General features: G+C 29.7%; 4 protein-coding genes across 6 annotated transcripts in view; 3 read left to right on the forward strand and 1 right to left on the reverse strand.

The window, feature by feature from the left end:
• Positions 1-54: 54 nt before the first annotated feature.
• On the forward strand, positions 55-6,083 carry LOC130667802 (uncharacterized). Its single transcript, XM_057469654.1, has 4 exons — positions 55-544; positions 609-3,519; positions 3,598-4,099; positions 4,162-6,083. Exons 2-4 carry the CDS (start codon positions 3,403-3,405, stop codon positions 5,481-5,483), a joined length of 1,941 nt encoding a protein of 646 aa, XP_057325637.1. The 5' UTR covers positions 55-544; positions 609-3,402; the 3' UTR covers positions 5,484-6,083.
• A 4,738-nt stretch (positions 6,084-10,821) lies between these two features.
• LOC130668005 (uncharacterized) lies at positions 10,822-14,283 on the forward strand. The gene is made up of 3 exons (XM_057469978.1): positions 10,822-11,234; positions 11,313-11,814; positions 11,877-14,283. Exons 1-3 carry the CDS (start codon positions 11,118-11,120, stop codon positions 13,196-13,198), a joined length of 1,941 nt encoding a protein of 646 aa, XP_057325961.1. The 5' UTR covers positions 10,822-11,117; the 3' UTR covers positions 13,199-14,283.
• Positions 14,284-15,838: 1,555 nt separating this feature from the next.
• Positions 15,839-17,919, forward strand: LOC130668647 (uncharacterized). Its single transcript, XM_057471033.1, has 3 exons — positions 15,839-15,955; positions 16,034-16,535; positions 16,598-17,919. The coding sequence occupies exons 1-3, from the start codon at positions 15,839-15,841 to the stop codon at positions 17,917-17,919; spliced, it is 1,941 nt and encodes a 646-aa protein (XP_057327016.1).
• Positions 17,920-19,603: 1,684 nt separating this feature from the next.
• Positions 19,604-26,602, reverse strand: part of LOC130667515 (TWiK family of potassium channels protein 9-like) — a 345,622-nt gene continuing 338,623 nt past the window's right edge. For 2 of the 3 annotated variants that reach the window (XM_057469143.1, XM_057469145.1), the window contains one exon: positions 19,604-25,890. In XM_057469143.1, the coding sequence (XP_057325126.1) occupies positions 25,610-25,890 (281 nt within the window). In that variant the 3' untranslated portion in view covers positions 19,604-25,609. The remainder of the gene's footprint in view (positions 25,891-26,602) is intronic. The other variant, XR_008989849.1, reaches the window with a different exon arrangement.

The raw sequence follows: 26,602 nt of genomic DNA on the forward strand, positions 1-26,602 counted from the left end.
TTTATTGCAATTCATTTATTGATTAATCTAATATATTTATAGTTAGATATATTGAAAATGTGTGTTCCGGACCGGCTAAACCCGCTCATTGTAAGTAATGATTTGATTGATTTAATTTACCCATCGTCATGGGAGGGCGATGATTATTCCACTACTATCATGCTGATTGATGAAGATTTAAAAAATAACAATATTCAATTGTACAATCCGACGTATCCTACATATCTCTTATCTGCTGATTTAATTGTGAAATCCCGATCGTTGCTGAGCAATCTGCAATCTTCTTCTTGGTGGAACATTATTTCTCACTTTTTTGTGATTGAAAATCGTGATAATTTATGTAAAGATTCTTCAAAAGTTCTTCAATCACTCTGGAAAGCTGATTTACTCTCTTCATTTTATATATGTAACGATTCAAACAACAAAACAATGGTCTATATCTTTAATCCCTTCACAAGACGGGCTCCGAATCCTTGGGAAGAAGTTGACACGATCGACAAACCAAATGACAGATGGACTCTCTATAAACAACCATTCATAAACGGTAAATATTCATAAAATTAAAGTAAATTGCATTGAGATTAATTGATTTTTATTTTATTTCACAGACACAAGCATATGTCAGAACCTGACATTTGACAAAACTAAATTTTTGGACGGCTACGCAGTTAAAGCAGTAGGATATCCTGAATTGAATACAAATTCATCAAACTTTGGAATTCCGGATGATGAAAGCTTGAGTACACATTTACCTTACACTCACTATATGTTTTTTAAGAGTTTATTTCCCGCGTTAAATGTCACTCCCATATTTAGCTTTGACGAAAACGGCAATTTTGTTAATAATACTCCTGTAGGATTTTTAAAATCTTTGATAAACGGCACACAGGATATCAGTTTAAATGTCCGTTCTGTCGCAAGTAATGCTTCTTTCTTTGTTGATACAATTAAAATATATAAGGAGAATGGATTTATGATACTGACTCAAAAGAGAGGTATCACGAGGGTATTTGAACAAGTTTCTGGGTATTTTGACTTCGAGACCACATTATTTATCATCTTTGTGTTGTTTATTACATTCGTAGCAATAGTAAGAAATAATAACCGACAGTACGGCTTAGGATTTTTAGATATACTGAGTTTGACTTTGAGCAGAAGTATCTTAGTACCATTAAACAGACTATACATACGCGTTATTTTCATCTTGACAACAATTTTAATTTTTATTGTAACTCCGTGTTTGCAAGGATATTTTTTAAGTTTCATAACCAAACCAGAAATTAAAAATGTTGATGATTTACAAGACGTATACGACCTCAAATATAATCTATATGCGCATTCTAGTATGGAGAAATTTATTCGCGAACAAGGATTGTGGGGAGACTTAGATGAGAAATATATACATATAACTTCACATAATAGACGTGAATGTTTTCCTCGAATTTTTCATGATAACACAACGGCTTGTTTAGCTTTATATTATTATCTATTAACTCAGGCGTTGAAGCATAATAATCTGCATATATCGAAGGGATTTGTTTCAAAAAGACATGAATCTTTTTTGGTGCGCAAGAACTGGGTGTTGAAGAACAAAGTTGATCAGATAGCATCACGGTTGCAAGAATCGGGTTTCATTGATTATTGGGAGAAACGTTCATTCCGTTATCCTTTCAAAAAATTAAAAGATATTGAGGCGAAAGAATCATCCTTGGACTATCGTCAATTAGATTTTCAAGATTTTGAATTTGCTCTATTTGTTTTATCGATAGGTTTGATTTTCTGTACGATCGTTTTTGGTATCGAAAACTTCATTAAGAGGGTGATACAAAAACGTAGACGTGCAATGAGACGTGAACCGCGATTTGTTAAATTACGACAGAGACTTCGGTACCGTGATGGAAAAATTTTTATTATCAATGAATATTTGTGATTTACTGAACAATATTCTCTTGCATATTAGTCTGTCTTAGTGTGGTTTGATTACAAAATTAACAATGGAATTAGTTATCATTAAATTTTTCGCACCTTTGATGATAATGTATTGATGTTTAAAGTGAAAAATTAATATCATTAGTAACCACAGTGTGTTGAAAAATTGAATTTTCGTGATTCGTTTTCCGCGCAATTAGTAGAGATCTGAGTTGACTTTTAAATCCATAATAATATTTTTCCTTAATGAGAAATTTTTAAGTACTAATTCTGATTGTAATAGTTTGCTAATGCGTACTTCATGGGTATACCAAAAATACACTACACGGGGAGAATTTTATGGTAAAAGTTATCATCGAGTTATGGTACAAATTTCAAACTGAGTTCGATAGTAGTAAATATCATTTAAATTGATAATGATGTTATTCGATGTCACTCTGACTGATTATGCGATTCATTTATTATAGTTTTGTTCAAAATTTTTCATGGTTTATATATGATTAATGTATGTTAGTATTATTTGATATATATAGGCGAGATAACTTTTATAACTCCATCAAATAAAATATATAATAGTATGTGAGAATGTCTTGCATGTTACTGATATTTGTACATATATCTATGGTCGATAAATTTTCATTGTTCGAAATGATATGATCTCGGCGTAACGCTAGAGTAATATGTAAGCCATAAACGCAAACTGAATTATAAATGTCACAAATTATCATAAAAAAATTAATACTTACGACGATTGTATTACAAATTGTTATGGACTTATTATCACAATCTAGAAAAATTTCACAGTCTGATTATTTAAATTGGCTAGTAATACTATAGTAATAGCACAATGCAGTTGAGCATATGCATTGCACTCTATTTTCTCAATAAAATGAATACTGTTACACGGAAAAAAATGATTGACAATAATCGTAGTTCAACTTCTAATTATTAATGTTATGTTCAATAACTAATGTCGTTTCAATTAGTAAAATTATGATTTTAGTTTTTAAACTGCTATAATTAACAGTTAATCGTTTAAATATACTGCTCGACTATTTAAAATTACTACTTAAACCTTAAACAACTAAAAGACACTTGTCAAAAAAATGCATCTGTTATTAATTTCTTACGTTCTACTCAGTAATATTTACTAATAATTTTTTTCCGTGTATCGATTAGGCTTGTGAACTTACCCAACATGCATTATAATAAATTTGAAAAATTATACGGCAATTAGTGCTACGTGCATTGTGTTTTTCCGTTCAGTTGCGATAGTCACGCTAAAGGAAATTGTTGCAATTAGCATAAATAATTTAATACAGAATAGAAAGACTTTTTTTAATGTATTTCGTTAAAATTAATAATGTTCTTCAATTTTCACACTTTTAAATTAATTTAACATACATTGTGTTGAAAAAAATCAATAAAATTTACTTTTGATTATATATAAAGTCTTCATAAAGAGTAATTACAATGGGGTGGATTAAAAAGTTTATTTGCTGGCTAGTAATAGTTTTAAATACGTGCAACAAGACAAAATTTTCAAATGCATCGCGTAATGAAGATCATCTCTCGACTTACAATCAAGTGGTAAATAAATTATGAAATTGTCGTTATTAATCATCAGTTATTGCAATTCATTCATTGATTTAATTAATATATTTATAGATAGATATATTGAAGTTGTGTGTTCCGGACCAGCTAAACCCTCTCATTGTAAGTAATGATTTAATTGACTTAATTTACCCATCGTCATGGGAGGGCGATGATTATTCAACTACTATCATGCTGATTGATGATTATATTAAAACAAATAATATTCAATTGTACAATCGGGCGTATCCTACATATCTCTTGCCTGCTGATTTAATTGTGAAATCCCGATCGTTGCTGAGCAATCTGCAATCTTCTTCTTGGTGGAACATTATTTCTCACTTTTTTGTGATCGAAAATCGTGATAATTTATGTAAAGATTCTTTAAAAGTTCTTCAATCACTTTGGAAAGCTGATTTACTCTCTTCATTTTATATATGTAACGATTCACACAACAAAACAATGGTCTATACCTTTAATCCCTTCACAAGACGGGCTCCGAATTTTTGGGAAGAAGTTGACAAGATCGACAAACCAAACGACAGGTGGACTCTTTATAATCAGCCACTCATAAACGGTAATTTCTTGAAATTAAAGTGAACTGCGTTGAGATTAATTGATTTCTATTTTATTTTACAGACACAAGCATATGTCAGAACCTGACATTTGACAAAACTAAATTTTTGGACGGTTATGCAGTTAAAGCAGTAGGATATCCTGAATTGAATACAAATTGGTCAAACTCAGGAATGCCGAATGATGTCAGCTTGCGTAAACATTATCCTTACTCTCACTATATGTTTTTCAAAACTTTATTTTTCGCTTTAAATGCCACACCAATATTTAGCTATGGCGAACACGCTCGGTTTCTTAATAATACTCCTATAGGATATTTAAAATCTTTAATAAACGGAACGCAGGATATTGTTATGAATGAACGTTTTATCGCCGGTAATGAATCTTCATTAGTTGACACTATTAGAATCTATAAGGAAAATGGATTTTTGATACTGACTCAAAAGAGAGGTGTCACAACGGTATTTGAGCAAGTTTCTGAGTATTTTGACCTCGAGATCGCATTATTTATTATATTTGTGTTGTTTATTACATTTGTTGCAATAATAAGAAATAATAATCGACAGTACGACTTAGCATTTTTAGATATACTTAGTTTGACTTTAAGCAGAGATATCTTAGTACCATTGAATAAACTATACATGCGCATTATTTTTGTTTTGGCGACATTTATTATTTTTATTGTAACTTCGTGCTTGCAAGGATATTTTCTAAGTTTTATAACGAAACCAGAACTTAAAAATGTTGAGAATATGAAAGACGCACACGATCTAAAATATAATCTCTATGCTCATCCTAGTATCGAACAATTTATTCGTGAACAAGGATTATGGGGAGACTTAGATGAGAAATATCTACATATTACTTTCGACAATAGACGTGAATGTTATTCTCGAATTGTTTATGATAACACAACGGCTTGTTTGGCTTTGTTCTATATTCAATTACTTTACGCGCTAAAGTATAATAATCTGCATATGTCAAAGGAAGTTGTTTTAAAAAGATATGATTCTTTTTGGGTGCGCAAGAACTGGATATTGAAGAACAAAATTGATCAGATAGCGTCACGGTTGCAAGAGTCGGGTTTATTTTATAATTGGGAAAAACAGTCATTACATTATCCTTTCAAAAAATTAAAAGATATTGAAGCGAAAGAATCATCCGTTGACTATCGCCAATTAGATTTTCAAGATTTTGAATTTGCTCTATTTGTTTTATCAATAGGTTTGATTCTCTGTACGATTGTTTTTGGTATCGAAAACTTCATTCAGAGGGTAATACAAAAACGTAGACGCGCAATGAGACGTAAATCGCGATTAGTTAAATTACGACAGAGACTTCGGTACCGTGATGGAAAAATTTTTATTATCAATGAATATTTGTAATTTACCGGAAAATATTCTCTTTCATATTATCTGTATTAGTCTGTATATTAGTGTGGTTCGGTCTCAAAATGAATAACAGAATTATTTATCATGAACTTTTTCGCACGTTTGATGATAAGTTATTGATAGTTAAAGTTAAAATATAATATTATTACGCTGTAAAAAATTGGAAGTGAATCCGGAGTGATTACGGATTTTACGTAAGTTTGAATTCACTCGGTTTCGGGGTCTTTCTATAAAATTAAACTCCTTTAAAGGAGAGAATTTCGTTTCGAGGGGATTAATTCAAGAAACAGTCATCCGCTCCGTATTCACTCTGGATTTATTCCGTGTTCACTCCGCTAATTTTTGATAGTGTAGTAACTACAGCGTATTTAAATATTGAATTGTCGTATTTGTACTCCGCAGAATTAATGGAGATTTGAGTTGACTTTTAAATTTATAATAATATTGTCAATTAATGCGAAATTTTCAAATTCTGAGTCCGATTGTGATATTTTGCTGATGTGTGTTTTATGGGTATGTATATACCCAAAAATATATATTATCTTGCATGTTCTGTATAACTGTGATTCAATTTGAGAATGAATAATGATTTTATCCGAGTATCACTCTGACTGAATATATGCAATTCAATTTATAGTTTTGTTTATAATTCTTCATAATTTAGGGGTGGGAGGGGCAAAATGGGGTACTTAAGGAAATACCAAATTTTCGAGGACTCAAATACACTAAATCTTTTTTTTTTTTTTAATGAGATTCAAAGTAAATAGAGAAAATTTTCAGTTACCGTTGAAAAAAAAAATCTTTCAATTCTGCGGGCAAAATGGGGCACCCCCTAGAAAGATAACAGAAAAAATTTCTGGATTTTAAATGAATTCGATCAAGTTAAACTATTTTGCAAGTAATTTATATGAAGAAAAATTATATTTTGCATGATTATTGGATACAAAAGAAGGAAAATAAATTTTTAAAAGTTTTTACACTGTAAAAAATTCGCGGAGTGAATGCGGATTAAATCCGGAGTGAATGCGGAGTGAATGCGGAGTGAATGAATTTTTAATTATTCACTCCCCTCGGAGTGAAATTCACTCCGCAGGGGAGTTTTCGCGGAGTAGATAATTTTTTATTAATTTAATCCCTCCGGAGTGAAATTCACTCCGAAGCGGAGTTTTGAAAATATTATTAATATAATATAACTCCACATAATATAATCGAAGTAAAAATTCGCGTATTACATTATTGATCAGCTGATATGCACACACATACACACATACATATTTAGGCACACACGCGCACTCGCACGCACACATTTTCACACACACACATTTGCACACACGCACAAATTTGCACACACGCACAAATTTTCACACATGAACATATTTGCACACACGCACACAAACACACACATGCACGCAAACACACACTCGCACACACACACACATTGTTTCATATAAATTAATATAAATTTATTTAAGTATTAAAACTCCGGACCGGAGTGAATTGGGAGTGAAATAAAATCCGCGTCACTCCGCAATCACTCCGCTAAAAAAAAACTCCCAATTCACTCCGCATGCGGAGTGATTTTTTTTAAAACTCCGGAACTCCGAGTGACGGAGTGAATCCGGAGTGAATTCGGATTTTATTTCACTCCCAATTCACTCCGGATTCACTCCGGATTTTTTACAGTGTATCATAAAACAAATTTCTATTTTTCAACTGACAACTGATTTTGAAAAAGTTTAACAAAAAAAAATTCAAAAAACGCTCAATTATATTTACAAAAAAGATTTTGGAATTTTTAAAAACCATTGAAAATATAAAATTTTTTTTTTATAAAATTTTGGGGGTACTCCGTTTTGCCTACCCTACCTCTTTTTGACCCCCTTCCCCCATCCCCTATATATGACTTTGAAAATTTTATTGAAGCTCTTGCTTAAACATATTTCAATTCAAACTCGAGTGAATTTACACGGATTGAATCGGAGTTTTGAATCAGAGATAGTAATCAAATATATTTTGATTAAACATATAATAAATTTGGAAACAGATTGTTGTACATTTTTGTATCTTTGACGTTTATGTAAATTAAATCAAAAATAAAATAATAATCAATACTGTTGTTCGTCATTATGGGTTCAAAAATTTAATTTACCATATTTCGATAATATAGGGGAGGGTGGGGCAGAGCGGCCCCCCTAAGCCAATTATTATTTTTTGTGGCTTTCAACCATAAGATCACTTTACTTTTGTCCTATTTCGAACAAATTTATGGACATTTTGCCAAAATTCTGAAAAAATTTTTGTTTTTTTGTGGGGCAGAGCGGCCCCCTCCAAAAAGTGATAAAAAAAAAATTTTTTTTTCGTTTTTTTTTTTTTTTAAATTGTTTTCATCATCAAGAATGTATTTCTTTCTCTTGACAACTATTTTTGGTCTTATATTGCTCGAAAAAATTTTTTAAAGCGTAAAAAATCGTTCACTCTCGATTACCTTAATTACTAATTGTTATTTAATAAAAAAAAAATCAATTCTATAATTTTACTTTATTCCAAAAATTTATCAACTAAAAAAAAAAATTTAATTTTTATAAATTTTTAGTGACCAAATTTGCCTCTTACATAAAGAAACGGCCGAAAAAAATGAAAAAATAATTTTTTCGGAAGTTTCGGCTGGTCCATTTTGCCCCAGGTGTTATGCGTAGGGCTAGAAATGTGGAATTATAATCATTTTTTTTTAATTTGACGATAAAAATATGAAAAAATCACTTTTTCAAAATTTTGGGCTTGTCCATTTTGCCCCAAATGTCATGCGTACACTGAAAAAAAAAATCGCTAGCTGCTAGCGATTTTTTTCTTTAGCAGCTAGCGATTTTTAATCGTTAGCTGCAAGCGATTATTTCGCTAGCGGCTAGCGATTTTTTCTTTAGCAGCTAGCGATTTTCAATCGTTAGCTGCAAGCGATTATTTCGCTAGCTGCTAGCGATTTTTTCTTTAGCGGGTAGCGATTAATAATCGCTTGCTGGAAGCGATTATTTCGCTAGCTGGAAGCGATTTATTCGCTAGCAAGTAGCGATTAAAAATCGCTTGCTGGAAGCGATTTTTTCGCTAGCTGGAAGCGATTTTTTCTTTGGCAGGGAGCGATTAAAAATACTGTTTTTATCATTGAAATAAATTTATAAATATACATATTCATATATATATATATATATACATAAATATATATAAATATTTATATATATTTATATATATATATATATTTATATATATATATATATTTATATATATATAGGGGAAGGGGGGGCAAAACGGGGTACCTAAGGAAATACTAAGTTTTCGAGGGCTAAAATACGCTAAATCTTTTTGTTTTTAGTGATATTCGAGGTAAATAGACAAAATTTTTAGCTGCCGTTGGAAAATAAAATTTTTATTTTTGGCGGGCAAAACGGGGTACCCTTAAAAAAAGTTGAAAAAAAAAAATTTCTGAAAATTGATCAAATTTTATTACTTGAATCTTTTATATGTAATATACATAAAGAAAAATTACATTTCACATCATTGGTGGACACGAAGGCAAAATAAAAAATTTTTGTGGGGCAGAGAGGCCTCCCTCCAAAAAATGATATTTTTTTTTTTTTTTTTTTAAATTGTTTTCATTATTAAGAATGTACTTCTTTCTCTTGACAACTATTTTTGGTTTTATAATACTCAAGAAAAATTTTTTTAAGTGTAATAAATCGGTTTTCCCTCGATTAGCTTAATTACTAATTGCTATTTAATGAAAAAAAATAATTCTGTATTTCTTATTTGTCATTATTTTGAACCCAAAAAACGTGTTTTTTGATTTTTTAGATTGCAGATTATTTTGCATTATTTAAAATATTTTATCAATAAAAAAATAAAATATTATTTTCGAATATTTTTAGTGGCCAAATTTGCCCCAGCTATAACAAATCAGCCGAAAAATGGATTAGTGTATTATATTTTTTTCAATTTGACGATAAAAATATGAAAGAATCATTTTTTTTTTAAAATTTTCGGCTGGTCCATTTTGCCCTAGGTGTTTTGGGTAAGGCTAAAAATGCGGAATTATATCAAATTTTTTTTAATTTAACGATAAAAATTTGAAAGAATCATTTTTTCAGGATTTTCGGCTGGTCCATTTTGCCCCAGGTGTCATGCGTAGGGCTAAAAGTGCGCAAATATATCGGATTTATACTAATTAGACGAAAAAAAAAAATTTTTTTTTTTCATAAAATTTTGAGGGTACCCCGTTTTGCCCACCCTACCCCGTTTTGCCCCCCCTTCCCCTATATATATATTTATATATATATATATATATATATGTATATATAATATATATACATATATATATACATAAATATATATATAAATATTTATATATATTTATGTATATATATATATATATATATATATATATATATATATATATATATATATATATATATATATGTATATATAATATATATACATATATATATATATAAATATATATAAATATTTATATATATTTATGTATATATATATATATATATATATGAATATGTATTTTTAAATGAATATGTATTTATAAATTTATTTCAATGATAAAAACAGTATTTTTAATCGCTCCCTGCCAAAGAAAAAATCGCTTCCAGCAAGCGATTTTTAATCGCTACCTGCTAAAGAAAAAATCCCTTCCAGCTAGCGAAATAATCGCTTCCAGCAAGCGATTATTAATCGCTACCCGCTAAAGATAAAATCGCTAGCAGCTAGCGAAATAATCGCTTGCAGCAAGCGATTTTTAATCGCTAGCTGCTAAAGAAAAAATCGCTAGCAGCTAGAGAAATAATCGCTTGCAGCTAACGATTAAAAATCGCTAGCTGCCAAAGAAAAAATCGCTAGCCGCTAGCGAAATAATCGCTTGCAGCTAACGATTAAAAATCGCTAGCTGCTAAAGAAAAAAATCGCTAGCAGCTAGCGATTATTTTTTTCAGTGTAGGGGTAAAAATGCGCAAACATATCGGATTTATAGTAATTAGGCGAAAAAAAAAAATTTTTTTTTTTTATCAAAATTTCAGGGGGGCCGCTCTGCCCCGCCCTCCCCTACTTGTGTTTGGATATCATGCAAGTTCATAGATGCAATCAAAATGATTGGCAAATGGTTGACGTGGTTTTTTATGACACGGAAGATGATATTCTTTCCAATTATTTAAATTAGCAGACAACAGACCCTGGAAAAAAATTCAATACAGCTAGTACTACTAGTAATAGTATAATACACTTACGGTATACATTGCTCTCTATCTACTCAATAAAATAATTAGTGTTATTGATTAGGCTCATGAATTTACACAACGTAGAATATTATAAATAAAAATAATTATCCTTCAAGTGAGTGCTATGCAAATAATGTTTTTCCGTTCAGTTGCGATAGCTACGTTAAAGAGAGTTGTTGCAATTAGCACAAATAATTTAATACAGAATAGAAAGACGTTGATTAATGTACTTCTTTAAAATTATTTATATCTTTCAATTTTTACATTTTTAAATTTATTTAAAAGAAATTGTATTGAAAAACGCAATAAAATTTGTTGAATTTGCTTATCTATAAAGTCTTTATAAAGAGTAATTACAATGGGGTGGATTAAAAAGATTATTTGCTGGCTAGTAATAATTTTTAATACGTGCAACAAGATAGAATGGTCAAATGCATCGCGTAATGAAGATCATCTCTCGACTTACGATCAAGTGGTAAATAAATTATGATACTGTTGTTATTATTTATCATTAATTGCAATTCATTCATTGGTTTGATTAATGTATTCATAGTTAGATATATTGAAGATGTGTGTTCCGGACCGGCTAAACCCTCTTATTGTAAGTAACGATTTGATTGATTTAATTTACCCATCGTCATGGGAGGGCGATGATTATTCAACTACTATCATGCTGATTGATGATTATATTAAATCAAATAATATTCAATTATACAATCCGGCGTATCCTACATATCTTATATCTGCTGATTCAATTGTGGAATCCCGATCGTTGCTGAGCAATCTACAATCTTCTTCTTGGTGGAACATTATTTCTCACTTTTTTGTGATTGAAAATCGTGATAATTCATGTAAAGATTCTTCAAAAGTTCTTCAATCACTTTGGAAAGCTGATTTACTCTCTTCATTTTATATATGTAACAATTCAAACAACAAAACAATGGTCTATACCTTTAATCCCTTCACAAGACGGGCTCCGAATTCTTGGGAAGAAGTTGACACGATCGACAAACCAAATGACAGATGGACTCTCTATAAGCAGCCACTCATAAACGGTAATTTCTTAAAATAAAAGTGAATTGCGTTGAGATTAATTGATTTTTATTTTATTTTACAGACACAAGCATTTGTCAGAACCTGACATTTGACAAAACTAAATTTTTGGACGGTTATGCAGTAAAAGCAGTGGCATCTCCCGAAATAAATAGAAACTCTACCCGAAAGAATGTTAGCGATGTAGAGAGCTTGGGTAAATATCTGCCGTACACTCATTATATGTTTTTTGAGAGTTTATTTTCCGCTTTAAATGTCACACCGATAATTAGCTATGACGAAAACGGGTATTTCTTCAACGATACTCCTGTGGGATATTTAAAATCTTTAGTCAACGGCACGCAGGATATTGGTATGAATCAACGTTATATTGCAGATGGCGCCTATTCATTTGTTGACACTATTAATATATATAAGGAAAATGGATTTTTGATACTGACTCAAAAGAGAGGTATCACGAGGGTATTTGAACACTTTTCTGGGTATTTCGACCTCGAGATCACATTATTTATTATATTTGTGTTGTTTATTACATTTGTGGCAATAATAAGAATTAATAACCGACAGTACGGCTTAGGATTTTTAGATATACTTAGTTTGCTTTTGAGCAGGAGTATCTTGGTACCATTAAACAAATTATATATACGCGTTATTTTCATTATTACAACAATTTTAATTTTTATTGTAACTCCGGGATTGCAAGGATATCTATTAAGTTTTGTAACGAAGCCAGAGATTAAAAATGTAGAGACGTTAGAAGACTTATATAACTTTAAATACAATATATATGTGAATTCCGTTGTTGAAAAATACATCCGATCTCGGGGATTATGGGGAGTGTCAGATGATAAGTATTTTCATACTTCTTTAGACGCCAGGCATAAGTGTCATGAAAAAATTATCGATGATGACACAGTAGCTTGCTTAGCGTTGTATCATTTTCAATTAAAAATGGCTGTAGAGAATAAAAATCTATACATATCAAAAAAATTTCTTATGAAAGCTTATCTTTCTTTTTGGCTGCGCAAGAATTGGGCGGTGAAGAATAAAATCGATGAGATAGCGTTGCGGTTGCAAGAATCCGGTTTAATAGATCATTGGGACAAACGGTCATTCTATTATCCTTTCAAAAAATTAAAAGATATTGAGGCGAAAGAATCATCCTTGGAATATCGTCTATTAGATTTTCAAGATTTTGAATTTAGCCTATTTGTTTTTTCGATAGGTTTGATATTCTGTACGATTGTTTTTGGTATCGAAAATTTTGTTAAGAGGGTAATACAAAAACGTAGACGCGCAATGAGACGTGAATCGCGATTTGTTAAATTACGACAGAGACTTCGGTATCGTGATGGAAAAATTTTTATTATCAATGAATATTTGTAATTTACCGGAAAATATTATCTTGCATATTATTATATAGTCTGTATTAGTGAGGTTCGATGTAAAAATTAAAAACGGAATTAATTATTGTGAAATTTTATAATAATGTATCGGTGTTTTAAGTTTAAATATAATATCATTACACTTTAATAAATTGGGAGTGAATTTAGAGTGATGACAGATTTTATTTGGTATCACGAATGTTTGCCCGCAGACATTAAATCCGCGACTTTATAATAATTTATTTACTTTATTTAGTCATTTAATTTTTTCAGTAACATTGCAAGGGTGGGTGTATTAACATACTATTGTAATTACACACACACAAAACTTTTGAAAAAAGGGCACATGACCGATTTACAACGTCGCGGATTTAACGTCTGCGGATGAAATGTTAGGGAACCTTTTATTTAAATCCGAATTCACTCCGTCACTCGGAGTTTCGAAGGTTTTTAAAAACAATCACTCTGCATGCAAAGTAAATAGGGAGTTGTTTTTTCAGTGGAGTGATTTTGGAGTTATTTGGATTTTATTTCAATCCGCATTTACTCCGATTCGGAGTCTTAATATTAAAATAAACTCCTTTAAAGGAGTGAATTTCACTCCGAGGGGATTAATTAAATAAACAGTCATCCACTCTGGATTCACTCCGGATCTACTCCGTGTTCACTCCGCTAATTTTTGATAGAGTGTAGTAACTACAGCGTATTCGTGCTACGCGAAATTAGTGGAGATTTGAGGACTTTTGAATTTATAATAATATTGTTAATTAATGCGAAATTTTTAAATACCAAGCTCGATTGTCATATTTTGCTGGTGTGTGTGTTTTAGGGTACCCTGTTTAGAAAATCTCATAGAATCCAATAGATTCTCATAAATTCCCTTCGAGATTTTATGAGAATGAATGAGCTCTATGACAGGCGCTATAGTTAAGTATGGGGCCTTATACGTACAGCTATAAGAATCTATCGGATTTTTTAAGCAGGGTACCCGAGTCGAAATATTGAACTTATATAGAACTTACATAAGCTTAATGAACTTACATCTAACTTAAATAACTTATTGGGCTTGATTATAACTTGAATCGACTTAAATAAAAATACTGACTTAATTATAACTTACCTGGAATAAAATTAACCCAAAGTGATCGGTATTTTTTTCGAAAACTTCGATGGTGGGTGATTTGTGAGATTGTTGGGAACATTTGTGCCGAAGTTCACGCCTGTAAGTCAAATAATGTCAAAACGCAAGTATTTCAATCTTTCACTCCGGTAAAACCCCCTTCGGAGTTAGTTTTTGGAAAAAATATCAATGGTGGGGGATTTGCAAGATTGTTGAGAGTATTTGTGCCAAAGTTCAAGTCTGTAGGGCGGATGATGCAAAAACGGGAGTATTTTGATCGTTCTACTAAAATCTCCCACGGAAAGGCCGAAGGGAATTGATTTTGTCCATCTTTTTCAACATTGAATATCTAGATGACGACTTCGACTTCCAATACTTCCAACTTACGATTGAAATTTCGACTTGGGAGTATATTCAAGTTCACTCTGGGTTAATTTTATTCCAGGTTAGTTATAATTAAGTCAGTATTTTTATTTAAGTCGATTCAAGTTATAATCAAGCCCAATAAGTTATTTAAGTTAGATGTAAGTTCATTAAGTTAACGGAAGTTAAATGTAAGTTCAATATTTCGACTCGGGTATATGTACACTAAAAATATATATTATATCATGGATATTCTGTATAAGTGTGATTAGATTTAAAAATTAATAACGATGTTATTCGAGTGTCACTCTGACTGTTTATGCAATTTAATTGTTAGTTTTGTTCATAATTCTTCATAATTTATATATGACTTCGAAAATTTTATTGAAGATCTTGCTTGAACATATTGCAATTAAAATTCGAGTGGATTTAAACGGAATTAATTAGAGTTTTTATTCAGAAATAATAATGAAATAGATTTTGATTAAACATATAATCAATTGGGAAACAGATTGTTGTACATTTTTGTATCTTTGACGTTTATGTAAATTAAATTGAAAATAAAATAATAATCAATACTGTTGTTCGACATTATGGGTTTAAAAATTTAATTTTCCATATTTTAATAAAATACTTGTGTTTGAATGTCATGCAAGTTCTTGGATGCAATCAAAGTAATTGACAAATAGACTTGTTTCATGACAACGTGAAAAGCGATATTTTTTCTAATTATTTAAATTGGCAGACTACTGGCCATGAAAAGAAATTCAATACAGCTAGTAATACTAATGATAGTATAATACACTTATGCATTGCTCTCTATTTACTCAATAAAATAAATAGTCTTATTGATTAGGCTTATGAATTTACACAACATGCAATATAATAAATTTGAAAAATTATCCTCCAAGTGAGTGCTGCGCGAATTGTGTTTTTCCGTTCAGTTGCGATAGTTACGCTAAAGAGTTACGCTAAAGAACTATCGCAAGTGGCACAAATAATTCAGTACAGAATAAAAATACTTTTATTTGTGTAGTTCTTTGAAATCAATTATATTATTTAATTTTCATATATTTAAATTAATTTCAAATAAATTGTGTTGAAAACGCAATAAATTTTATTTTTAATTATACATAGTCCTTGTAAAGAGTATTTACAATGGGGAGGATTCAAAAGTTTATTTGCTGGCTAGTAATAATTTTAAATACGTGCAACAAGATAGAATGTTCAAATGCATCGCGTAATGAAGATCATCTCTCGACTTACAATCAAGTGGTAAATAAATTATGATATTGTTGTTGTTATTCATCATTTATTGCAATTCATTTATTGATTTAATTAATATATTTATAGTTAGATATATTGAAGATGTGTGTTCCGGACCGGCTAAACCCTCTTATTGTAAGTAATGATTTGATTGATTTAATTTACCCATCATCATGGGCGGGCGATGATTATTCAACTACTATCATGCTGATTGATGATTATATTAAATCAAATAATATTCAATTGTACAATCCGGCGTATCCTACATATCTTATATCTGCTGATTCAATTGTGGAATCCCGATCGTTGCTGAGCAATCTGCAATCTTCTTCTTGGTGGAACATTATTTCTCACTTTTTTGTGATTGAAAATCGTGATAATTTATGTAAAGATTCTTCAAAAGTTCTTCAATCACTTTGGAAAGCTGATTTACTCTCTTCATTTTATATATGTAATGATTCAATCAACAAAACAATGGTCTATACCTTTAATCCTTTCACAAGACGGGCTCCGAATTCTTGGGAAGAAGTTGACTCGATCGACAAACCAAATGACAGATGGACTCTTTATAAGCAGCCACTCATAAACGGTAATTTCTTAAAATTAAAGTGAATTGTGTTGAAATTAATTGATTTCTATTTTATTTTACAGACACAAGCATATGTCAGAACCTGACATTTGACAAAACTAAATTTTTGGACGGTTATGCAGTGAAAGCAGTAGCATCTCCCGAAATAAATAGAAACTGTATTCAAAATAATATTAGCGATGTAAAGAGCTTGGGTAAATTTCTACCATACACTAATTATATGTTTTTTAAAAATTTATTTCCCGCTTTAAATGTCACACCAATAATTAGCTATGACGAAAACGGTCATTTTGTTAACAATACTCCTGTGGGATATCTGCAATCTTTAGTCAACGGCACGCAGGATATTGGTATGAATGAACGTTTTATCGGAGGTAATGCTTCTTTATTTGTTGACTTTATAAAAATATATAAGGAAAGTGGATTTTCGATACTGACTCATAAGAGAGGTGTCACAACGGTATTTGAACAAGTTTCTGACTTTTTTGACCTTGAGACTACATTATTTATCATATTTGTATTGTTTATTACATTCGTCGCAATAATAAGAATCAATAACTGTCAGTACGGCTTAGGATTATTGGACATAATTAGTTTGACTTTGAGCAGAGGTATCTTAGTACCATTAAATAAACTATACATACGCGTTATTTTCATTTTGGCAACATTTGTTATTTTTATTGTCACCCCGGACTTGCAGGGATATATATTAAGTTTTGTCACGAAGCCAGAGTTCAAAAATGTTGAGACTTTAGAAGATTTATATAATTTTAAATATACTGTATACATGCATTCCGGTTTTGAAAAATTTCTTCAATCTCAGGGATTATGGGAAAAGTCAGATGACAAGTATTTTCATATTTCTTTAGATTCCAGGCATAAGTGTCATAAAAAAATTTTAGATGACGATGCAGTAGCTTGCTTAGCGTTGTATTATTTTCAATTAAATATGGCTCTAGCGAATAAAAATCTTCACGTATCGAAAGGATTTATTTCAAAAGCTTATATGTCTTTTTGGCTGCGCAAGAACTGGGTGTTGAAGAATAAAATTGATGAGATAACCTCGCGATTGCAAGAATCCGGTTTAATAGATTATTGGGACAAACGGTCATTCCATTATCCTTTCAAAAAATTAAAAGCCATTGAAGCGAAAGAATCATCTTTGGACTGTCGTCTATTAGATTTTCAAGATTTTCAATTTAGCCTATTTGTTTTTTCGATAGGTTTAGTTTTCTGTACGATTGTTTTCGGTATCGAAAATTTTGTTAAGAGGGTAATACAAAAACGTAGACGCGCAATGAGACGTGAACCACGATTTGTTAAATTACGACAGAGACTTCGGTACCGTGATGGAAAAATTTTCATTATCAATGAATATTTGTAATTTACCGGAAAATGTTCTCTTGCATATTAGTCTGTAATAGTGAGGTTCGATCTCAAAATTAAGGACGGAGTTGATTATTGTGATATTTTATCGCACGTTTTATAATAATGTAGGGGAGACCGGGGTCCGATGGCCCCCCTAAGCCGCGAATGATTTATTGTGGCTTTTGAACACCGGGTATAAGTTGTTTTGATCTATCTTGAAATATTTTTAACTTCCCGTTATGAAAATTGAAAATTATCAAAAAAAGGGGTCATTGGTTTCGGTCCTATTTTCGAAAATCAAATTTCTAAGAAATCTTGACGTTCTGAGGTTCTAGGAAGCTATTCTGACTAATTTCAAGATGATGTACGTATGTATGTAAATAGGAGAGCTTGAGGCACGAAGGCCCCCTTAAGCCGGTTTTTTCTTTTTGTGACTTTTAACCATCAAATTCGGTTATTTTCCGTCTATTTCGGAAGAATCAGTCGAAATTTTGCAAAAATTCGAAAAAAAATTTTTTTTTTGTCGTCAAGTTATGACCTCTATAATGTTTTGCTCATATTTTAGGGGGCTCACTTTATTTGTGAGGGGGGCCTTCGTGCCCCAGGCTCCCCTACTCTGTAACTTTATCGTGCCTCGGTCTCTCGTATTGATGTTTAAGATTAAAAAAATAATTTAATTAGTTACCACAGTGTTTACTAAGAATTAAATTGCCGCTCTCAGTGCTATTGATATCGATTTGAGTTTACTTTTAAATTTATAGTAATATTGTTAATTATTAAAAAAAAAATAATACTTTAATATAGCCGTCTAAAAAAAAACTATTGAAAAAAGATTGAAAAAGTGTTGGCTATTCTAAACTTCAAAATGTGACTCAATGATGAACTGTTTTTGAACGTTTTTTAAACTTTTGAAAATTCAAAGGAGTAATTAATGATAGACTCAATGCTGTTGAAATAAACTCAAAAAAGAGTTCAGAAACAACCCGTGTAAAAAAAAATTCGTTCCGAAAAGATTCCAAAAAATTTCCGTATGTGGAACTTCTAAAATGAGACAGATTAGAACTTTGAATGGAACTTTTTTGAAACGTTAGTAATTTTGATGGTAAAAAAAAAAGTTTTTATGAGCTAATTTAGAGTCAAAAATGGACTTCTTGGAACTTTTTTGGAATTTTTCATGTCTGTTTTTTTTTGTTCTAGTTTTTAGTCTATAAAAAAGTAAAAAGTGGTGATTCTGGAACTTTTTTGGAATGTCCATATAAAATTTCAAAAACGTTCTTTTTTTCCTCTAAATTTGCTCATAAAAACTTTTTTTTACCATCAAAATTACTAACGCGCCAAAAAAGCTCCATTCGAAGTTCTAATCTGTCTCATGTTTAGAAGTTTCACATGCGGAACTTTTTTGGAATCTTTTTGGAACGAATTTTTTATACAAGGAAATTCAAAATCAGTTTTTTCTGGTCGTATTTTGCACTGAAAAAAAAAAAGATAAAATTCATCATTCAATGGAGATTCGAAAAAAATTTACAAGAGTCTCAAGTCATACATTTTCTAGTATTAAGTCAATTATTTTTTTCTTTGTATTTCAGAAGTTCAAAAATCGTTTAAAAATAAATGGTCGTTGTGTCATGTTTTAAAGTTTTGAATAGTCAACGCTTTTTCAATTTTTTTTTCAAAGATTTTTTTACACGGGTATTTATTTAAAAAAATTTATAATTAATTAAAAGTCATTAGAGATTCTGACAATATTTATTTAATATTATAAGATACAATTTTTGACAATCGATTATACAGACGATTATATTTTATTTTTTCATGTGAATATTTTACAGTGACAGCATTTCCATTATTTACAATCATTATTTTTTTTCTCCATTAATTATATAATTATAATAACTTATTTTATATATTTTTTTTAATTACTAATTTTTATTTTTGTGCTGGATTTAATTTACAAAAGATCTGCAGTCCACAAAATTCTTAACTGTATTAATAAATTCCATTCACTCCAACTTATCAAATAATAATAATAATATTAATATATTAATAATTATAATTATTTTTTGTTATGTCTATATATTGTATTTACTATCAATTACGATGGATACATTAATCACATGACGTCAATGTCACGTTATTACAATTTACGTTATTTAATTTTTTTTTTTTCATCTTATCAATTAGTAATTTTTTAGTAGAACATATTTTATATTTTATAAATATTTATATTCAGTCTAATAGTATCAGACGTTTATTTACATGGACTATACTATAATTTTATAAAGTAAATTATTGACTTTACTGTACAAATTTATTTATTTGATGCTACCATTTAATTGATAATATAAATAATTACAATAGAAGAGGAGGAGGAGGGGCAAAAAAGGCCTCCGAAAATTTTTTAAAAATCCAACATGGAGACATCATATACGTGGGTAATTCGGTCCACTTACAATTGATTACAAAAAATTATATTAAAATTTTAGTTCATAATTAAAAGTTTATAGTAAAATTATTATAGAATAATTTGAGCTTAAAAATTTTTTAAGTGGCTCATTTTGCCCCACATTGTAATTTTTTTTTATGGTCAAGTCATATTAATACCAAGTATTTTTTCGGACTAAAAAATATTTTAACTAGAGAAAAAAAACTCAGAATTTTTTTAAAGAGGCCCATTTTGCCACTTCCTTTACATGAATTAAAATAAAAATTTGATTCTACAAATCTAATTATTTGAAATTAACAATTAAAGTCATACATGTGATGCAAAAAATTTTCGGAGTGAACGCGGATTAAATCCGGAGTGAATACGGAGTGGATGACTGTTTGTTTTTTTAATCTCCATGGAGTAAAATCAACTCCGAGGAGGTTTATTTCAATATTTAAACTCCAAATCGGAGTGAATGCGGATTCAAATAAAATCCAGATCATTCCGAAATCACTCGCCGGAAAAATAAACTCCGTATTGACTCCGTCTGAAGATTAATTTTTTTCTTAGACTCCGGATCTCCAAGTGGATTCGGATTTAAACAAAATCTGTGATCACTACAAATTTATGCCCGATTCTTCACAGTGCACACTGTTAAGAATCGGAAGTGAATTCAGATTTATTACGGATTTTATTTAAATTCAAATTTACTCCGCTAGTTGGAGTTTTAATTTTTAAATAAACTCTCCGGAGTAAATTTCACTCCGAAGGAGATTAAATAAATAAACAGTCATCCGCTCCACATTAACTTTGCGTTCACTACGAAAATTTTGTACAGTGGTAGTTTTATCTTCACACAAATCGAATACTTACTCATAATTAATAATAACTTTATTAATCCAATATTTTATAAATTTATTTTTAGTCAGTACGGATTAAGAAATATTTGTCACTTCTACTCATAAAAACACTTTGACAGTGAGTGTATTTTTATACGACCTCATAAAACTCACCGTGCATAATCACATTTATATGTAACATGTTTATTAATTATTTTTTTATTTTTTATCATGTATTTTTATTGATATTTTTTATTTGAATACGTACACAATCAGTCAATTTTTAATTATTTGCTTCATCATTTTTTAAAAAATTCTAATTACAATAAAAAGGAAGAGTAATTTTTTGTTCTTCAATTGCCGCATCATATATATACATATATATATAAATAAAAGTTACTGATATTATTGTTAATAAATGTATTATATATAATGTATGGCTCTAATAAAAAAAAAAAAAAAAAATGTGTAGTTTGTGATTGGTTTGGCTGTGGAAAAAAAATCCCATGGTACTTGAGTTACATTGGTTTATTTTTTTCTTGAGATCATTCGACTAAAGTTTCAACCGGTAATGTCCCAGTAGCACAATTCCATGATATTTCCCTGGAGAACTTCGCTAAGGAAAAGAAGTAAAAAAAAGAATAGGATAAAAAAAGCGAAGAACAAAATAAAGATGAAAAAAAGAGGGTGAGATTGCGTGGAATGGAGAATAGATAGGAAGGAGATAAATAGAGTGAAAGGATTGCAGTAAGAGCTTATGTATAAGAGAGATGGAGAAAATAAATCAACATCCTTGGAGAAATGATGAGAGCTGTGGGAATTTTTTATGGAGCTTTAATGAAGTGCGCGATAGGTATGAATGTTACTCTTCACTTTTTTATGTATGTATGTCCTATTTAGGATTCTTTAATTTTCTGAGATGACAAATTTATAATGAGAATAAAAATTCATTTTTTATTCAAGATTTTTAAAATTGTTTTAATTTTTACGCGGGTAATCGGGTTATAAAAAATTAATTTTTTTTTAAGGAAGAGATTTTAATTAATTCAATTATTATGGAGTTTTTTTTTGTAAGAGAAGAATGTACGTGACGTTATCTTAAGTTATGATATGTCAAAAATAAAAATATAAAATAATATTTTTTTTATTTGATAGATTAAGAACTTTAAATTTTTTAGAAAATCAAAAATAACCCGTGTAAAAAAAATTCGTTCCAAAAAGATTCAAAAAAAGTTGGGTTCCGAAAAAGACAGATTAGAACTCCAGTGGAACTTTTGTAATTTTCATCGTAGAAAAAAAAGTTTACCTAGGATTTTATATGGGCAAATTTTAAGTAAAAAAAATAATATTTTTAAATCATACTTTTACTACATTTTACCCTCGTTTCGAAAAAGTTCAAAAATCTTTAGTTTGGAAATTTTTGTGAACGTTTTTTTATTTTTTTGAGGCTATTGGTTTTTAATGGGAACTTTTTCAGAACGAGGGTAAAATGTAGTAAAAATGAATTTTGAAAAATATGTTTTAAAAACGTTCTGTCTTACTGAAAATTCGCCCATATAAAATTCTAAGTATACTTTTTTTTTTAATATCAAAATTACAAAAGTTCTACTCAAAATTCTGATCTGTCTCAAATTTAGGAATTCTACATGTTGAACTTTCATGGAATCTTTTTGAAACGAATTTTTTTTACACAGAAAATATAATTATGAGCGTGAATGTAGCAGATGCGGGTGAATGTATAAATTTTAAATAAATAAATCAATTAATTAAAATAATGAAATTGAAAAAAATGCGCGTACTGATTTTTCAATTATCTAAAAACGCATCTTGTAATTTTTACTCTACTTACATTTTATTGATTTATTCCAAAATTCAAAATTGCCAATTGTCTGCTCCATCAAAACTCATACATAATTTTGATATAAATAATAGTTATAAAAAAAATAATTAAAAATTAAAAAGTCAAATTAAATTTTTTTGCAGTATACATTTATATTGATTAGCATTAAAAATAAATTATCAAATGTCTAATGTCGAATCTTGATCAATATAATAAAATATTAAAAAACAAATCCATATTAAAGTCCTTAATCTTTTTCCATTACCTAACAATTAAATACTTACATACAATATTTATAATTTATAATTATAATAAAATTCTATACTAGGATGACCTCTGCACGATTAACATTTATTTTAACAACAATTATTTATAAATATTTATTTAATAAGGGGTTGTTCATAAAATAAGTCACGCAAAATTTTACTTTTTTAAACTCCCCTTCCCCCCACCCCGCGCTATCACATTTTTTATGACCCCCCATTAAAATTGCGTCACAAATGATAGATTTCTCCTCCCCTGTAATGATATTTGGCAACGAATAGTACAAAAATTTCTATACTTTAAAATATTTATTATTTGCAATAATAAAAAACTTAAATTTCAAAAAACCGAGAAAAATTTTCCAAATTTTTTGATGAGCTGCGAATAGGGCTGCACTTGAGCTGAGACAAGACAAGATTGGAACGATCTTGTCTCGATCTTGACACTTTCCGTCTCGTATTGATCTCGAAAATCAATCAATTGATTATATCGTCTTGTCTTGTCTTGTCGAGATCTTGTCTTGGTCTATAATTATTATGAATTTCTCTTAAATTAATTTAAAATAGTTCACACAATTATATTTCATTGGTTTGTATTTTATGATTGGGATAATTTTTAAAAATTTCTTAAATTTGTTATTAAATTCTTCGTTCTTTTTTAAAATAATCGAGCTTCCATAGTATTTTCAAAATACTATGTTGATTCCATCTAATAAAATTAATAATGTTAAATTATAGCAGCTAGGGGTCTTACTCAAGATACTTATTCCAGGATCTTGCTCAAACACGTGTCATCATGGCACCTCTAGTATATCGTAAGAACAAAATTATGATTTATTTAATGCGAACAATTCAGAAATCAAAACTAAAATATCCATTTAATATTTCCCAATAAAATATGTAAATTTAATAACAGTAAATTAAATCACAAGTTTTATTTAACAGTTTTTTAATCATTTTTAAAACTTTTTTTTAATCACAAATTTTTTTTTTTTAATAGAGCTCTGTTACACTATCGTAAACAACAACGATTGACTACATGAATTATAATCATGTGTAAACACAAAATTTTGATAAAACTATTTCACATATATTTATTATATTGTATTGGTTCTTGTCAAGACATTGCAAGATTTTCGATGGTCTTGGTCTTGGTCTCGTCTTGATAAGTCGAGACGAGATCGAGACAAGATCAAGATAATCTCGATCTTGAGTGCAGTCCTAGCTGCGAATTTCACGTTTCCGTAGAACCCCCGGTCCCCTTGTCGCAGTAAGCGACGCCCTCCCCCTGTAAATGCGAACGTATTTTATGAACAGCCCCTAAAAAATAAACCAAAATTTAAAAAATCATGCCAAGGTCCTCCTATTATTTAATGGACTGTTTTTTTTTCTACAGCTATAATCTCTTATCATACAAATAATTATTTAATTATAAATATTTAAAGATAGTCCTTCTAAACGCAACATTCTTAAGATACAATTATTTTATTTATTCTTTTAGTGTATTATTATTATTAGTCATGTTAATTTAGTTATTGTTCTTGAGCACAAGATTTTTTTGAGTTCCCACTATCGAGAATTAATTATTTATTACAATCCGGCAGTTTTTTTTTTAAATTTTGTTATGTAAGACAATTATCTATTTTTCAGTAATTCCTTTTTTTCTTTCCATAATTTTTAAATTACTCATATATACTTTAAATAAATATAAATATATATATAGATATCATTAATTATTTTACACTTAAAATTTTAATTAGCCGGAGTAATAAGATGAGTATTAAAAATTTTTAATCACACCTAACTACATAGACAGTACGTATATAAATATTTTATAATGATAAGTATTTTTTAAATTAATTCTTGTAAAAAAAAAATTTTTCGAAATTTTGGAATTTTTATAAATTATAAAATTTTACAATAAAATACGCCAATGAAAATACTTATAATTATTTATAAAATAAAAATTTTTTATATTTATTTTGATTGAGAAAAATTTATGAGAACATCTCATAAATAATTGCGCGCAATTTTTTGAATAAGAAAAAAAATAATGATTTAATTTATGAACGACAAAAAAAAAAAAATTAAATTTACATTTCAGTATTTTCCTCAACTTCTTCATCGACTTCCGGTAGTGTATAAACAGCAGGAGGTCCAACAATATGGTCTTCAAGTTTAATTATAGGCTTGCAGTCTCTTGTAACATCAACTTGATTAAACGAGTCTCTTAAAATATTCATTTCATTTTCATGGGCAAAAATACTAACTGGCTGCTCATTACATAATGATTCGTCGGTTGTATTTCTATTGTTACTAAAATTACTTGAAGGAAATTGTCACGACGTAAGGGCGAATGGATCTGTCGCTAACTCGTCAACACTTGAGCTCGGTTTGACAGATTCGTTTGTTTCATTGCGGTGCGCTAATCGATGCACCAGTTCATCATGTAATATATTAAAACACATCGCCGTTAATGCCATACCAAACATTATGTAACCCGAGCAAAACCATATTGTTTTATTTTGAGAAGCAATGTTACTATGACTGGGATAAAGGCCGGGTATCATGTCGCCGAATCCTATTGTACTTAAACTCATAAAGCAAAAGTAGCTGGCATCTGTAACATTATTTATTCAATTATTATTAATTAATTAAATGTTAAGCAACAGTACACGGAGAGAAATTTACGGTAATAATTACAATGTATTATAGGAATAGTTCTCATACCGCATGGTAACGAGTTTTTGTGAAGTATTGACTATAAAAATGACACTCATAAAAATTATGGTAACCATTCTTATCTATATGGGTTTCATTTCTATATGATATCAGAATAATTCCTATAAAATGATGGTAATAATTCCTATGTCATTATGGCAACCGTTACCATCATATTATGGTAATCATTCCTATACACTGTAAAAAATAACCGGGGTAAGTCCAAGCGGTGTAGGTGTTAAAATTATTGGTGTTAAATTTACCCCCGAAAGCGGTGTGAAAATAACGCCGCCACCGGTGTAAATATTCTGTACCGGTGTTAAAATAACGCCGCCACCGGTGTAAATATTCTAGACCGGTGTTAAAATAACGCAGCCGCCGGTGTAGATATTCTTTACCGGTGTCAAAATATTTTACTTTGTGAATATTTTTACTTACTCGATCAATATACTTGTTAATAAATGATATTTTTTATTTATTTTCATAAAGAACTGACATTTTTTGTGTTTTATAATCTTTAAAGTTAATACTCCAAGCGGACGCTATTTACTCCGCTTTTACACCGGCATTACTCCGCTTTTACACCGGTTACCCCGCTTTAACACCGGTAT

This window comes from Microplitis mediator, chromosome 5, assembly GCF_029852145.1.
Source record: "Microplitis mediator isolate UGA2020A chromosome 5, iyMicMedi2.1, whole genome shotgun sequence".
Classification (NCBI taxonomy): Eukaryota; Metazoa; Arthropoda; class Insecta; order Hymenoptera; family Braconidae; genus Microplitis; species Microplitis mediator.